Here is a 14,796-nt window from a genome sequence, read left to right as displayed (position 1 = left end):
CTTGATAAGATTTTTTTTCCTTTACTTCAAGTTTTGTATCGAGTGCTTTGACAGAACTTAAACATTTTCTCCTCTGCAGTCTTGTGCAGTGTTGCTTGATTAGTTCCTAAATAACTTCTAGAGTGGTTGGGTTTTCTTGGTTTTGTTTTTGTTTTTTGGTACCAGCAATTGAACCTAGCAGCATTCTACCATTGAGCCACCTCCGCAGCCCTTTTTTTTGTTTGTTTGTTTGGTTGTAATTGGACACAACACCTTTATTTTATTTTATGTGGTGTTTTATTGAACCCAGTGCCTCACACATGCTAGGCGAGCTCTCTACCACTGAGACACAACCCCACCCCTCCCCAGCCATTTTTTATTTTTTTATTTGAGTTAGGGTCTAAGTTGCTGAGACCTTGCTAATTTGCTGAAGCTGGCCTCAAACTTGAAATCCTCCTGCCTCGGCCTCTCAAGTCACTGGGATTATAGGCATATGCCACCATGCCTCACTGTGTCGGTAGTTCTTATATTGTCTTTGCTATGGCGTTTCTTGGCAGTATCTGTTATACTTTGTGGGCTTTTTTTTTTTTTTTAAGTTGTCAACGGACATTTACTTATTTATAAGTGGTGCTGAGAATCTAATCCATGCCTTACATCTGCCAGGCAAGCTCTCTACTACTGAGCCACGACCCCAGCCCCATAGTTTGTGGGCTCTTACATTGGGTGATCATGCAGTGAGCGAATGGTGACCATCTCGCCCCTGGGTGATATGTGCATACCTCCCCCCACCCCCTGTCATCTTTTTCCTCCTCGTGAATTGAACTGACCAGGGCAGCAGGACTCTGGGCTCTGGGACTAAAGCATAGAGAGCATCCTATTTTCTTCTCAATATAAAGGGAAGGTGTTTGAAGTTTCTCCATTAATTACTGGTATTTTGCTAATGGACTTGGGAAGCTTTATTTCATTTCTTCAGTGTTTTTAATCTTTAGAAGCTGTGATTCTTGTGTCTCCTGGGATAATCTTTCTGTCTCATAACCTGGTGCCGTGGTTATCATCACTGCTGCCCTACCCGGTGTGGTGAGGCTAGGCTGGCATGTGGTGCAGGAGTGGTTTTTAGGAACATCTTCAGGGCCATCTCAGGTGTTGATGTTGGTTGCTGTACTTGACCTTGAGGGCCCTCCAGCTCAGTTAAAGACATGTTGGGATCAGATAAACCTTTTTGTTGGGGGACAGGTGGGGACAATGGGGGTAAAGGTTCCAGAATCTTTTTAGCCCCAATTGTGTTGTTGTTTTACAGAGCTAAAGCCAGGTGCCTCCCGATCCCAGGGGAATGGGAGCTGGAGGAATCCCTGTACACATCTTTCTACCTTCATGCCCACCTGTGTCTTCTCTCCCCAGAACGTGCTGGCCAAAGCCCTTTATGACAATGTGGCTGAGTCCCCGGATGAGCTCTCCTTCCGCAAGGGTGACATCATGACAGTGCTGGAGCGGGACACACAGGGCCTGGATGGCTGGTGGCTCTGCTCGCTGCATGGGCGTCAGGGCATTGTGCCTGGGAACCGCCTCAAGATCCTGGTGGGCATGTACGACAAGAAGCCAGCAGGGCCTGGCCCTGGCCCACCTGCCACCCCAGCCCAGCCCCAGCCTGGCCTCTCACAGGGCCTCCATGCTACAGCACCCCCAGCTTCCCAGTACACACCCATGCTCCCCGCTGCATACCAGCCCCAGTCTGACAGCGTCTACCTGGTACCCACACCCAGCAAGGCTCAGCAAGGCCTATACCAATCCCCTGGGCCCAGTCCACAGTTCCAGTCACCCCCAGCTAAGCAGGCATCCACATCCTCTAAGCAGACACCCCATCACCCATTTTCCAGCCCAGCTACAGACCTTTACCAGGTGCCCCCAGGACCTGGAAGTCCTGCCCAAGACATTTACCAGGTGCCACCTTCTGCTGGCATAGGGCATGACATCTACCAGGTCCCGCCATCCATGGACACTCGCAGCTGGGATGGGACGAAGCCACCTGCAAAGGTAAGGCCATCCTGGCACAGCGTGCAGCACAGTGAGGTTTTAGTGCAGTTTTTAGGCCCTGCTTTTGGAGTGCAGGAGGGCCCAGCCACCTCTGTTCCTGCACTACAGCATGGCTGTGCGTTTGGTCTGAGGTCAAGATGGGAGGTTTTGGGGGAATGTGTTCATTCATCTGGTGGAGACGGGCCTGAACAGGGAGGAGATAAGCTGGCCTTGGGGATGAGGAGATCCTCAACAGGCTCTCATAGGGTGTTGCCTGTCTGCAGTGGGCAGGTGGGGCTTGGCAGGTGAAGCAAGGGCAGCAGGGACCTCCCCTAGTCCATGTCAGAGCCCAGTGGGCCTGGACTAGGTCTGGGAGTTCAGGAAGAGGGCATGGGGTTTGGGGTGGCACTTGAAGAGGAGAATGGAGGGCATCATGTGGGTTTGGAGAGCGTACCTTGAACAGCAGGAACAGTTATTTTCTTCCTCCATAAACCATACCTGAGGCAAGCAGGCAGGAACTGACGTGGTACTGCTGAACTCCAGTCCACATCCACTTTCTGGCCAGCAGGAAAAGAAGGAAAGGACAAAGGAGGCTGCACCCTCTCTGATGTTCCCTCCCAGACATTACCTAGGCGCTTCTGAGCTTACCGGCCAGAACTTAAACCTGTGCTCCCCTGGTTGCATGGGAGGTGGCCGTGTGCTGCATGTCTCACTGATGGGGCTTTCCCGAGGAAGAAGGGCTGAGGGCTCCTGGAGGACCCTCAGCAGTCTCTGGTCTCAGAGGCCTTCTAGACCCTGAGGAGGGAGAGGGACATCACTGTGCTCAGGGGCTCCTGTGAGTCTTCAGGATTTGTGTGTCAGCTCCTAAGTGGGGTTAGGTACATCTGGCTGTCCCTGGCTCCACAGTGGGACAAGACCTGTTGGCTGCTGGCTATGAGCCTAGCACCCTTGTATTTCCCTGACTGCATGTCCTCATGTCCCCCCAAGTCCGTCTACCTGTGGAAGGAGATAGGACTAGAGTGAAGACCAAGACCCCCTGGCTGCCTCTAGCTGAGTCAGGAGCGACTTTTTCTCACCTTCACTGAAGCTGTGTCTTCCTATGCCAGAGCCCCTTTAAGAGTGAGAGAATGGTTTTCTGGGCCCCCAAAATAGAGAAGATATCTTCAGGCTTGGAGGGTAGAGTTCCCATGGCCATCTCTCCTGGTTTCCTCCATGTCTGCCCCTCCATTACATTCAACCAAGAAGACCCCAAGATCCAGACCACACTAGCAGGGAGCACCTGAACAGCCAGGCGGGCACAGCCACCTGGTGATAGGCATAGTGGCCCTTAGAAGCAGCCCAGGCAGAGCAGAGCCAGCTTCCTTGATCCCAGCCCTGCCTCATGTTATTACCATGTCTAGTCCAGAGCCACCTGTATCTGGAGAGACATTGGGCCAAGCGGACACTCAGTCGTGGCAGTGAGCCTTTGTCTGCAGAAATGCCCAGGGCTGGGGGTGGGGGTGGCCTTGCTGGTAGTAGCTGGGACATGAGTCAGCAGGTAGTGTCATCCCAGCCCTACCCGCAGAGTGGCCTGGCACCCAGGAAACCTTGACAGGGGTTATGGACAGGCAGAGGATGGGATTCTGGGATTCTGGCCCTCAAGCCTAACTACCAGGGCTATGGGTCACAGGCTCCTTCTTCTTGATCTACCTGCTCCTTCAGCCATCTGGCCAGAGACAAGTAGATAACAGAAGCCTGCCATGCTAGGCTGGTACAGCCCAAAGTGGGACAATTTCCAGGCTCACCATGGGGAGGAGCAGGGGCCTCTAGGGCCAGCAGTCCTATGGGGAAGGGGCAGGGAGCAGTGCCTGGCCAGTGAGCATCACAATACATCATGGTCCATCTGGTGCACATGTGTACAAACCCCATATCATGTATGAATGCACCTATGGCCCATTCTCCACCCCACAGCAGGCTTCTCTCCTTCCCTCCTTTTTGTAGTAAAACTTGTACTGGTGCAACTAAGGCAGCAGAAGCCCCATGCACTAGGAAGCAGCAGCTCTCACACTGCTTCAGGGCTTCACCTGGCTAAGCCTTTCTCTGCCCAGACCTGTGTCCCAAGGATACGGACCTGGCTGGTGGCCCAGGAAGGGGAATCCTGTGTCCTTGGACCCAGTTGCCCTCTCCAGGAGGCCTCATCACTGCTGGCCTGGGCAGCCTTCATTGCATCTGCTTTTGTTTTATGATCATGAAAGGGATGCTTGTTTACTGTAGGAAATGCATAATTTATGAGAAAGTCTAGAGATAAAGTTCCCCAATCAAGAGGTAATTACTGGGAAATTTTGGCATATTTTGTCTAGCATATTCTCTTTGTCTTTCACAGATTTGTACATTTTCTTCTGCATTTTGAAGTTGTAGATCCAACACTAGATATCAAAAGCATTTTATTAGTTTTTAAATTTTTTCTCTCTAAGCCTGATTGGAATGGCTGCTCCCAGTTTTGCTGTGTTGTTGGCTTCCTAGACATCTTGATATGTCCATCCATGCCCACATTTCAAAGTCCTGCCTCCATAAGCCTTAGAGCCTCCTCCTTGGATATCTGGGAAATAGACTCCTAGTTCCAGGGTCATGGTCAGCTAGGCTGAGGAGGAAGGGCCCTGGCATCCAGAAAGCCAAGGGGGCAAGCAATAAGGCTGAAGCCAGAAGGGATTAGACCCTGGAGCAATATCCATCTGGTGCGTGGCTGGGAATGGGAGCTCAGGGCCACTCAGGACCACCCCGGGGCACCAGGAAGCTGAGGGTAGGTGTTCTGCACATGTATGTAAGACCCCAAGGGGAAAGCCACTCTGCAGGTGCTCCTTTGGGCCAGCTGTGCCAGGCATGGGGGCTATTGTACTTACCTGGATTTTGCCCTGTTCACCTGAGAAGCTTGGTCTCCTCCCAGGCATGCTGGGTCCTTGGGCCAGAGGAGCCTAGAGCTGGGGTAGGGAGGGGACTGTATTACAGTGCTGTAAGACCTGGCCTTCAGGTGTGTCCTGGTCCCCAGGAAGAGTAAGTGATCACCTGCCTGACTCTGTGGCACTCCAGTGTTGCTCCATTCCCAGAGAAGCAAATTGAGACTCCTAGACACGGGACAGCACAGATGCATCAGAGGCCCAGGTCCATGGGACATTGTCCATTTTGTAGAAAGGGAAGACCAGCAGCTGAGTTGCCCAGAGGTAGTCAGTATACGGGACAGAATGCACAATGAGGGAAGAGGGAAGGGATCTCTTTGCCCCTGTTCCTGCCACCTGCCACTTGATGTCCTGCCCTGGTTGGTAGAGTTGGGGCTGCTCTGGAAGTTCATTCCCTGACCAGCTGGCCTATTTCTGAGTTTGTTCACTTATCCCCTAGACAGCTGATTATGAGGGAGGGGAAGGTTGGGAGGATAGCAGCCTCCTGCCCTGCCTGCCTTCATATGCATGTGTGTGTCCTGTGCGGTATGCTGTTTGCTTCACAGAGTGGGAGGAAGTGTGTGTATGTCAGGGAGTGTGTGGATCTTGAGGTGGTGCCTGTCTCTATCTCTTCCTCCCAGGCACTGGTTGTGTCCCTTGTCCCCAGAGACCTCCACATCCTGCTAATGGGGCCTCAGGTGCAGAGCTGGGTGGCCTGTGATTAGCCAGAACTCAGCAGCTCTCTGGGGATTTCATTTCCCTAACAAGCTTTTCCCTGCTGGCTGCTGGCTTCCTCTATTTTTCTAACAGGAAAAAAAAAAAAAAAAAAAATTTGGTGGCTTGTATTGCTGCCGCAGTCACTCAACTTGGCAGCAGAGGTGGCAGGCTGCCCTTAGCCCTGGGTTGGGGGTCTGGCCATCAGAGCCCTCTGGTCTGTTCTCCCAGCCCTCATCTGCCTAAGGACAGATGGGCACTCATGGGGCCTGCCCGGGTGGGGAGGTGCTCACCCCTCTTCCAGCACCAAGGGCAGGTTCACCTGCAGCCCAGAGGGCTTGCTTTTCCCTGGAAGGCTGTGGGGCCTGGAGAATCTTTGCCTCGAGGACTGGCCAACCTGCCACGTCCCTCCAGCCCCGCCTACTCTGCCTGCCCCACTGTTGGCAGGTCCTAGCTACTAAAAATAGCTCTGGAGGAGACTCCAGTCTGGGGCTGGAGGAGAGAGATGAGTCTAGAGAGGCAGCCACAACTCCACCCCCAGACACTGGGACTGGGGGGGACACCCCATGGTGGACCCAGCAACTCACAGCCTTCTCAGCTTTCCTGCCAGACTCAGCCCAGAACCCAGCTGGCTGAGTGTACCCGCCCAGCTCCACTGTGCCGCCCAGGAGGCTCTGCCAGGCTCTGGGCTCTGGTGCTTTGCTTGGTTGGGAGAGGTGGGGCGGGGGGGTGCTGGCACATGCCTGCTGGGGGGCCTGGGCAGGGTTCTAGGGGCATTGAGCCTGAGGGGGAGGGCTTGAGTCAACCCTGTCCCAGACATCCCCTTTGATTAGGGAACAAAAGGTCCTTCTGTGGAGAGAGCTAAACAGGGAGCCCCGCGGGGGAGACTGCCTTAGCCTGGCTCGAGAATCACGCAGGGAAGGAGGCTGCCAGGCACACCCCTGCCCCTTCCAGGATGAGTGCTGTTGTGAGCGCAGCATGGCTCTGGACAGTGCTGTGAGTGTTCCAGGTCAGACCCTCAGGCTCCTGCCCACCCACTACCCAGTGCAGGGCTCTGCTGCTGGGGCTGACTGACACAGACCTGGAGTCAGGGCCATAGACCCTGGGGAAGCAGGATTTGGACTGCTCCCGCCAGCAGCTTCTACTGAGGCCTTACCCTTTCATTTCAGGTGGGCAAGCTATGTCAGTGTGGGGGCAGAGGGTTGGGGTCTTGGTTCTAGTTGTGATCCCTGTTGTCAAATACCTGACCTCCCAAATCATCCCTGTCTATCTGCCCAAGACCTGGCCCTGAGGTTGCTCTCAGGAGTCTCCCCAAGATGTATAGTGGGGGACAGGGGAAGAGTGCTTGCTGCTCTGCCATGCCTCCAGCTTCTGGGAGACCTAGGCCCTGACTGTTGGGCATCTCCTTCAGGTGACTCCACTAGGCCTAGCCTAGTTTCCTGCATCTGCAGCTGTCTGCTGAGTCAGTGTTGTCAGCCAGTTCCCTTGCTGAGCAGGCTGGGAGCTGTTGAAGGACTCAGAAGGCCTTGCATAAGGTCTCTTGTCCTCCAGGGCTGGGACCCCAATCAAGGGTGGCCCCTTGCCCCACTGGCAATGCACTCTGAAGCGAGGGTCTGAGCCTTTCACCCTACCTGTGGCTTCCCACCCACCTTACATATACCCTCCTCTGAAACCATGTGGTCGTCTAGCTGCATGACAACTAGACAGGTCTAAAGAAAACCTAGGGGCCTAAGGTGTACCCTAAGCTCTGCATTCCACTACAGAAATGTCAGAGGATGAGAACCAGTGCCTCTAAACCTGCCTCACAAGTCTTCCCGAGGACCTGTGGGTGGATTGGAGAAGCTGGCTTCGAGGGCCGTGGTGAAGTCAGCTCTTTGTCCTTAGGTGGTGGTGCCCACCCGAGTGGGGCAGGGCTACGTATATGAGGCCTCCCAGCTGGAGCAGGATGAATATGACATCCCACGCCACCTGCTAGCCCCAGGACCCCAGGACATCTACGATGTACCCCCTGTTCGGGGGATACTTCCCAGCCAGTATGGCCAAGAGGTAGGTGTTGGGGATCGAGGGGTGGGAGAGGTCAGAGATGGCAAGCCTATGCCTCTGCTTGGCACCTCCCTTGGGGAACTGGATTTTCTTAGCCCTAGCTAGGCATCCACAGTCTGTCCTGGGGTGGGTGCCACAGGGTTCCAATCTTCCCATTAAACCCAGGTGACCCTGACACTTGTATTACTGTACCTTTTTTCCTGCCAACAGGTATATGACACACCCCCCATGGCTGTCAAGGGTCCTAATGGCCGAGACCCATTGCTGGATGTATATGATGTGCCCCCCAGTGTGGAGAAGGGCCTGCCACCATCTAATCACCACGCGGTGAGCACTCTGTGAATGCTAGGACCTCAGAGGTGTCGAGGGGGCTGTGCGGGTGTGCTTGAGCCCATGCACTACCTGGGTGGGGACTATGTCTGCAGACCACAGTTTAGCCCCTCATTTGATCTGGAACAGATTTGGGCTTGCTTATGAGCTTTGTCATCCAGAAGATGGCCCATTGTTGGACCTTCTCGAAAGGTTCTTGAGAGAATATCAGCAAGATAATCACTGAATTTGTCATCTGAACTAGGACAGGTATGGGGAAGGGGAGGTACTGGTGATTTGAACTCAGGGGCACTTGATCACTGACCCACAAACCCTGCCCTGTTTTGCATTTTATTTAGAGACTGGGTCTCACTGAGTTGCTCAGCACCTTACTAGCTTTGAACTTGCCATCTTCCTGCCTCAGCCTCCCAAGCCATTGTGGTTACAGGCATGTGCTACCATGCTTGGCTGAACCAGGACGTTTTTTTTTTTGTTTTTTAGATGGGCCTATATTTTATTCTTTTTTTTTTTTTTAATATGCAGTGCTGAGAATCAAACCCAGTGCAAGTTCTCTACCACTGAGCTACAACCCCATCCATGAACCAGGACACTTTGAGAGCAAAAATGGGACTGATAATTATATAGGACTGCCCTAGGCCAACCCCAAGTACAACCCATACAAAGCTCAGCCAAGTACCTGCTACAGAGTAGAAAGTTTCCAGGTGGAGGTGATGGTGACGGAGGTAGCAGTGCTGATGGTGGCAGTGGTAGTATTGGTGATGGTGGAAGAGGCGGTGGCGGAGGTAATGGTGTGATGGCAGTGGGGGTGGCAGTATGATACTAACCTCACAGGGTTACAGAAACTAGTAAACATCCTCACAGCAAACCCAAGAGGGGCTTCTCTCATGGGTGAGCAGATGGGCATAGAGAAGCGGAGTCATCTGACTTCAGAGTGGTTGACTCCTCAGCCATGGCCCTTAGGGCTGACGTGTGAACCTAGGCTGCGTCTGTGTGTGGCTGGTTCCAGCCCTGGTTCTTGGGACAGGAAGATGGGAAGACAGCCTTGACCATCTCTTGGTCCCCCAGGTGTATGATGTTCCTCCATCTGTGAGCAAGGATGTGCCCGATGGCCCACTGATGCGCGAGGAGACCTACGATGTACCCCCTGCCTTTGCCAAGGCCAAGCCCTTTGACCCAGCTCGCCACCCGTTAATCCTTGCTGCACCTCCCCCGGACTCCCCGCCAGCTGAGGATGTGTATGACGTACCACCCCCTGCACCTGACCTCTATGACGTGCCCCCTGGCCTGAGGAGGCCTGGTCCCGGCACCCTGTATGATGTGCCTCGTGAACGGGTGCTTCCTCCTGAGGCAGCTGATGGTGCTGTGGTTGATGATGGTGTGTATTCTGTGCCCCCACCAGCTGAGCGAGAGGCTCCTGCCGAGGGCAAGCGCCTGTCCGCCTCCAGCACAGGCAGCACGCGCAGCAGCCAGTCGGCATCTTCCTTGGAGGTGGCAGTGCCAGGCCGGGAGCCCCTGGAGCTAGAGGTCGCTGTGGAGTCCTTGGCACGGCTGCAGCAGGGTGTTAGTGCCACTGTGTCCCACCTTCTGGACCTGGTGGGCAGTGCTGGTGGGGCTGGAGGCTGGCGTAGCACCCCTGAGCCTCAGGAGCCACCAGTGCAGGACCTACGGGCTGCAGTGGCTGCTGTCCAAGCGGCTGTCCATGAGCTACTGGAGTTCGCCCGCAGCGCCGTGAGCAATGCTGCCCACACTTCTGACCGCACCTTACATGCCAAGCTTACTCGGCAGCTACAGAAGATGGAGGATGTGTACCAGACATTGGTGGCACATGGTCCAGTCCTTGACAGTGGCCGGGGAGGTCCAGCATTTACCCTTGAAGATATGGACCGTCTGGTGGCCTGCTCCCGGGCTGTACCTGAGGATGCCAAGCAGCTGGCCTCCTTCTTGCATGGCAATGCCTCACTGCTCTTCAGACGGACCAAGGCCACTGCCCCAGGGCCTGAGGGGGGCGGAACCCTGCATCCCAATCCCACCGACAAGGCCAGCAGCATCCAGTCACGGCCCCTGCCCTCACCCCCAAAGTTTACCTCCCAGGACTCTCCAGATGGGCAGTACGAGAACAGCGAGGGGGGCTGGATGGAGGATTATGACTACGTCCACTTGCAGGTGGGTGTTCTCCCTACCAGGTTCCTGGGCTTTAGCTCTGCCACCTTTTTTGCCCCCAACACACACAAGGTTCTTGTCGTCAGTCTTTTTGGGGGGAGGGGGTACCAGGGATGGAACCCAAGGGCACTTAACAACTGAGCCACATCCTCAGCCCTATTTTTGTATTTTTTTTTTAGAGACAGGGTCTCACTGAGTTGCTTAGGGCCTTGCTTAGGGCTGGCTTTGACCTCGCAATCCTCCTCTCTTAGCCTCCCGAGCCCTGGGATTACAGGCATGTGCCATCGCACCCAGCTTTTGGTCAGATTTTGACTCCAGGCTTGGTCACTGATGAGTGCCAGTATCTAGTGTGGTCATTCTTGGGTCCTGTAGCACTGGGGCTACAGGACTGAATCTCAGACAATTTGGAGCTGGACTTTTGGTGATCCCAGCCGAGGTGGCTGCAAACATGGAGGTTTGGGGAAATAGGAAGGATAGGAAGGTCGGGTAGGGCCAGGTCTCTGAGGTTGGGTCCCCAAGCAGGTACTTTTGCGCCAGCTGAGAAGTCCTGGTGAGGCGTATTCCAGACTGAGGGCCTGTAGGTGCCAAGGCCCACAGTGGCACCACTGGGTGGGGACCAGATGGCCAGGCTTTGTAGATCAGGGGAGAGGATGGATTTGATTGCTGCTGTGGGAACCAGATCAGGGAGGCTGGCCATAGCCACATTGGTGAGTCACATGAGAGTGCAGGGGCTTCACCTGTGCCCAGCCCCTTCCTGCAAGGGATTCTTGCATGGGCTGTCTTCCTAGCCTTTGTGCACATGCAGTGCCACCTAGTGGTGCCTGGGCCCTCACTGTTGCCCCTGGTGGCTCCTGGTGCTTCTAGTCCGAAGACACTCCTCAGCCCAGACTTGTCTCCCCCTCCAGGGGAAGGAAGAGTTTGAGAAGACGCAGAAGGAGCTGCTGGAAAAGGGCAACATCATGCGGCAGGGGAAGGGCCAGCTGGAGCTGCAGCAGGTGAGCCCTGTCCAGCCAGGGAGATCCCAGACCCCCTGCTTGGCCTGGTGAAGCTCTGACACATTTAGTCCCCAGCTTCTCCCAGCAAGGTCATTTCCTCTCCAGACCCACCTGCACTACTTTCCCCCCCACAGCAAGTAACTGTCTGGTCTCATGACCATCTGTGTCTAAATTTTGACTTGGTTTGTTAATATTCAGTTCTGTCCTACCTTATCCAAGGTGGGGTCCCACTGTGTTGCCCATGAACTCCTGGGCTCAGCCTCCTGATTAACTGGGACTTCAGGTGCACATCTGGCCTAAACCAATCGATTTATCCATCTGTCTGTCTGTCTATCTATTTATCTATGTATTTATTTATTTTTGTGGTGGCAGTACCAGGGATTGAACTCAGGGGCACTCGAACACTGAGCCACATCCCCATCTCTATTTTGTATTTTATTTAGAGACAGGGACTCAATAAGTTGCTTAGCAGCTCACTTTTGCTGAGATTGGCTTTGAACTCGTGATCTTCCTGCCTCAGACTCCCAAGCTGCTGGGATTACAGGTGTGTCCCACCTCATCCCGTGATTAATCTGATTTATTTTAAAGTGATTATTCTAGAGCTGAGGGTATAGCCTTGTCATGGAGAGTCTTGTTACCATGCCAAAGGCCTTGGGTTCTACCCTGGTACCAGTCAATGAAGTTAAGTTAGTGTTAATGGTCAGAGACACTGTAGGGAGCCCAGAACTGTGTGATAGAGCAGAACGCAAACCCTGGCAGGGAGAGGTGGTCATGGGAGTTGGGTCCAGCTGGTTTCTGTCCCAGGTCCTTCCTGTACCTGCTACAGAGGAGACTTTGTGAGCAGTTAAACTCTGGGCCTCTCAGCAACCCACTTCCCCACCACAATAAAAACACTCTTCATAAATTCTTTTTGAAGGCCCTATAACATCTATTGTTAGCTTTTTATTTTTAACATATTTTTTTAGTTGTAGATGAACACAGTATCTTTATTTTATTTTATTTTATTTATTTTTATGTGGTGCTGAGGATTGAACCCAATACCTCACGCATGTGAGGCAAGTGCTCTATCGCTGAGCCACAACCCTAGCCTTTTTACATTGTACCAAAATGTCCTTATTTAAATAACACTGCTTCATTTATCTGCAGAGTTTTTTTCATAGTTTCAGTCATCTCCTAGGTTAGGAAAGGGGGGCTAAGGGGGGCTGGAGTTGTGGCTCAGTGGTAGAGCACTTGCCTTGTAAGTGTGAGGCACTGGGTTCAATCCTAGCACCACATAAAAGCAAATAAAGGCATCAAGTCCATAGTCCATAAACAACTAAAAAAAAAATGCTAAGAGGATTTATTTCCAACTGTGAAGATAATTAAAAGAGTTAAAATATAGAATAGCACAAAATAACGACAATGACATTACCCATCAAGGTAGGAGCCAGGCAGAGGAGAGAGCCTGTGCCACCCTAAGCCCTGGCCACATGGCTTCCACTGTCAGCTGGGGCATGTGGAATGTGAAATGATTGAGGAGTGCCTGGCACGAAGAAGATACTTAGGAAAAGGAGCATTAATAATTGAAACCAAATATAGATATCCATATTTGAGAAAATAATAATTTGTGACATTTTAAAAATATTTTATGAATATTTTTTTCAATGTGCTGAGGATCAAACCCAGTGCCTCACACGTGCCAGGCAAGTGCTCACCACTGAGCTACACACCAGTCCCTGGAATCTACATTGTTTTAAGAAATAGCCACCTGCTTTATCCTCCTTCTGTACTCTTGCATCATGGGACCCCCCACCAGTACTGGGAATTGAAACTAAGGGTGCTTTTCTACTAATCACATCTCCAGCCCGTGTTCAAAATTGTGTTTTGAGGGGGCTGGGGTTATGGCTCAGTAGTAGAGTGCTTGCCTAGCGTGTGCGAGGTCCTTGGTTCAATCCTCAGCACCACATAAAAGTAGATAAATAAAATAAAGGTATTGTGTCCAATTATAACAATTTAAAATTTAACAAAAAATTGTGTTTTGAGGCAGGATCTGAGTGGCCAAGGCTGTCCTCCAACCTGCTGCCTCAGCTTCTCGAGTGACTGGAATAGCAGATGAGCGCCCCCGCTCCTGCCTCCAGCATGTTCTGTTCTAATCCTGTTCTTGGACACTTTGGTTGTCCCTAGTTTTAGTTTTGTGAACAGTAGTGCACATGTCTGTCTGAGAGCCTCACCTTTGTCCTGCTCCCCCACCTCCCCAGCTGAAGCAGTTTGAGCGCCTGGAGCAGGAGGTATCACGCCCCATAGACCATGACCTGGCCAACTGGACGCCGGCCCAGCCCTTGGCACCAGGGCGCACAGGTGGCCTAGGGCCCTCAGACCGGCAGCTGCTGCTCTTCTACCTCGAGCAGTGTGAAGCCAACCTGACCACGCTGACCGACGCAGTGGAAGCCTTCTTCACCGCTGTGGCCACCAACCAGCCGCCCAAGATCTTCGTGGCGCATAGCAAGTTCGTCATCCTCAGCGCCCACAAGCTAGTGTTTATTGGGGACACGCTGTCACGGCAGGCCAAGGCAGCTGACGTACGCAGCCAGGTTACCCACTATAGCAACCTGCTGTGCGATCTTCTGCGTGGTATTGTGGCCACCACCAAGGCTGCTGCCCTACAGTACCCATCACCCTCTGCTGCCCAGGACATGGTGGACAGGGTCAAGGAGTTGGGCCACAGTACCCAACAGTTCCGCCGGGTCTTAGGCCAGCTGGCCACTGCCTGAGAGCAGATGACAAGGGTGTGGAGGCAGGGGAGGCGGCAGCAATGGCCCGAGCTACCCCAGGCAGCCATCCTGAGAGTGGATGCCCCACAGGCTTGGGGACAGGGAACCCCAGCTTTGCCTCGGGCCCAGTGCCCTCTACTGTCCAGGGATTTGTACATATTTATGACAGGGCAGGATGGTGGGATGGCACCTCAGAGGAGCCAGCTGGTGCTGTCCCTGAGACAGCTATAGGACCAGGAGGGTGGCCACAGAGGGCCAGGGTGGAGGCCCATATGCTCCAGTCCCCAGGGCTTCCTGTGGCCCTTGGCCTAACCCTGTCCCTGAGACGGGTAAGTGCAGCAGTGGCGTATTCCTTCTCTGTGGGAGAAAACCTGAAAGAACTATTTTTCATTATTGATTTTCCAATCATTTGACTAATAGTCTACATTTAATAAAATTTTGAAAATGAAAAGCAGCTGCCTAAGGAGTGTGAGGGTCAAGCCAGGGCCGGTGGCTGGGAGGCAGATGGGCCCTCAGATGCTGCGGAGTGTGAATGGCAGATTTAAGGGGGAGTGATGTAATAGAAGAGGACTGGGTGGCCTCTCAGGAGGGTGAAGGAAAAGTGGGTTCCCTTAGAAGAAAACCAGGGCCCTCACAAGTAGGGCTGGCCTAGACCTGGGAGATGAAGCCTCAGGTACTGGACGGGATGGGGAGAGGGCTGGGCACAGCCTGCCACTGGATACAGGGCCTGAGGCCCAGAAGTCTCCGTGTGAGCACAGCCCATCAAGGCGGCAGCTGTGTGGTCCCCTGGCATATGGTGGAGGCCATTCCAGAGAGTGCGTGTCCACACACCAGCAGCCAGCCCCTGCTGCCAGAAAGCAGCTCCAGGAGGAGGATGAGCCCTGCTGGGTCCCATAGAGCAAG

At 53.4% G+C, this 14,796-nt stretch overlaps 1 protein-coding gene across 6 annotated transcripts in view; it reads left to right on the top strand.

Annotated features, from left to right (window-relative positions):
- Positions 1-14,344, top strand: part of Bcar1 (BCAR1 scaffold protein, Cas family member) — a 38,083-nt gene extending 23,739 nt beyond the window's left edge. For 3 of the 6 annotated variants that reach the window (XM_005318434.5, XM_078032681.1, XM_078032684.1), the window contains exons 2-7: positions 1,378-2,010; positions 7,500-7,661; positions 7,869-7,985; positions 9,054-10,151; positions 11,054-11,143; positions 13,381-14,344. In XM_005318434.5, the coding sequence (XP_005318491.1) occupies positions 1,378-2,010; positions 7,500-7,661; positions 7,869-7,985; positions 9,054-10,151; positions 11,054-11,143; positions 13,381-13,893 (2,613 nt within the window). In that variant the 3' untranslated portion in view covers positions 13,894-14,344. Of the gene's footprint in view, positions 1-1,377; positions 2,011-7,499; positions 7,662-7,868; positions 7,986-9,053; positions 10,152-11,053; positions 11,144-13,380 lie in introns of those variants that run through there. The other 3 variants (XM_078032683.1, XM_013366410.4, XM_078032682.1) reach the window with 3 other exon arrangements.
- The last annotated feature ends 452 nt before the right edge of the window (positions 14,345-14,796 follow it).

The sequence above is a fragment of the Ictidomys tridecemlineatus genome, chromosome 15 (assembly GCF_052094955.1).
Source record: "Ictidomys tridecemlineatus isolate mIctTri1 chromosome 15, mIctTri1.hap1, whole genome shotgun sequence".
NCBI lineage: Eukaryota > Metazoa > Chordata > Mammalia > Rodentia > Sciuridae > Ictidomys > Ictidomys tridecemlineatus.
Note: the sequence above shows the minus strand (reverse complement) of the source record. Positions and strands in the feature narration are given on the sequence as shown.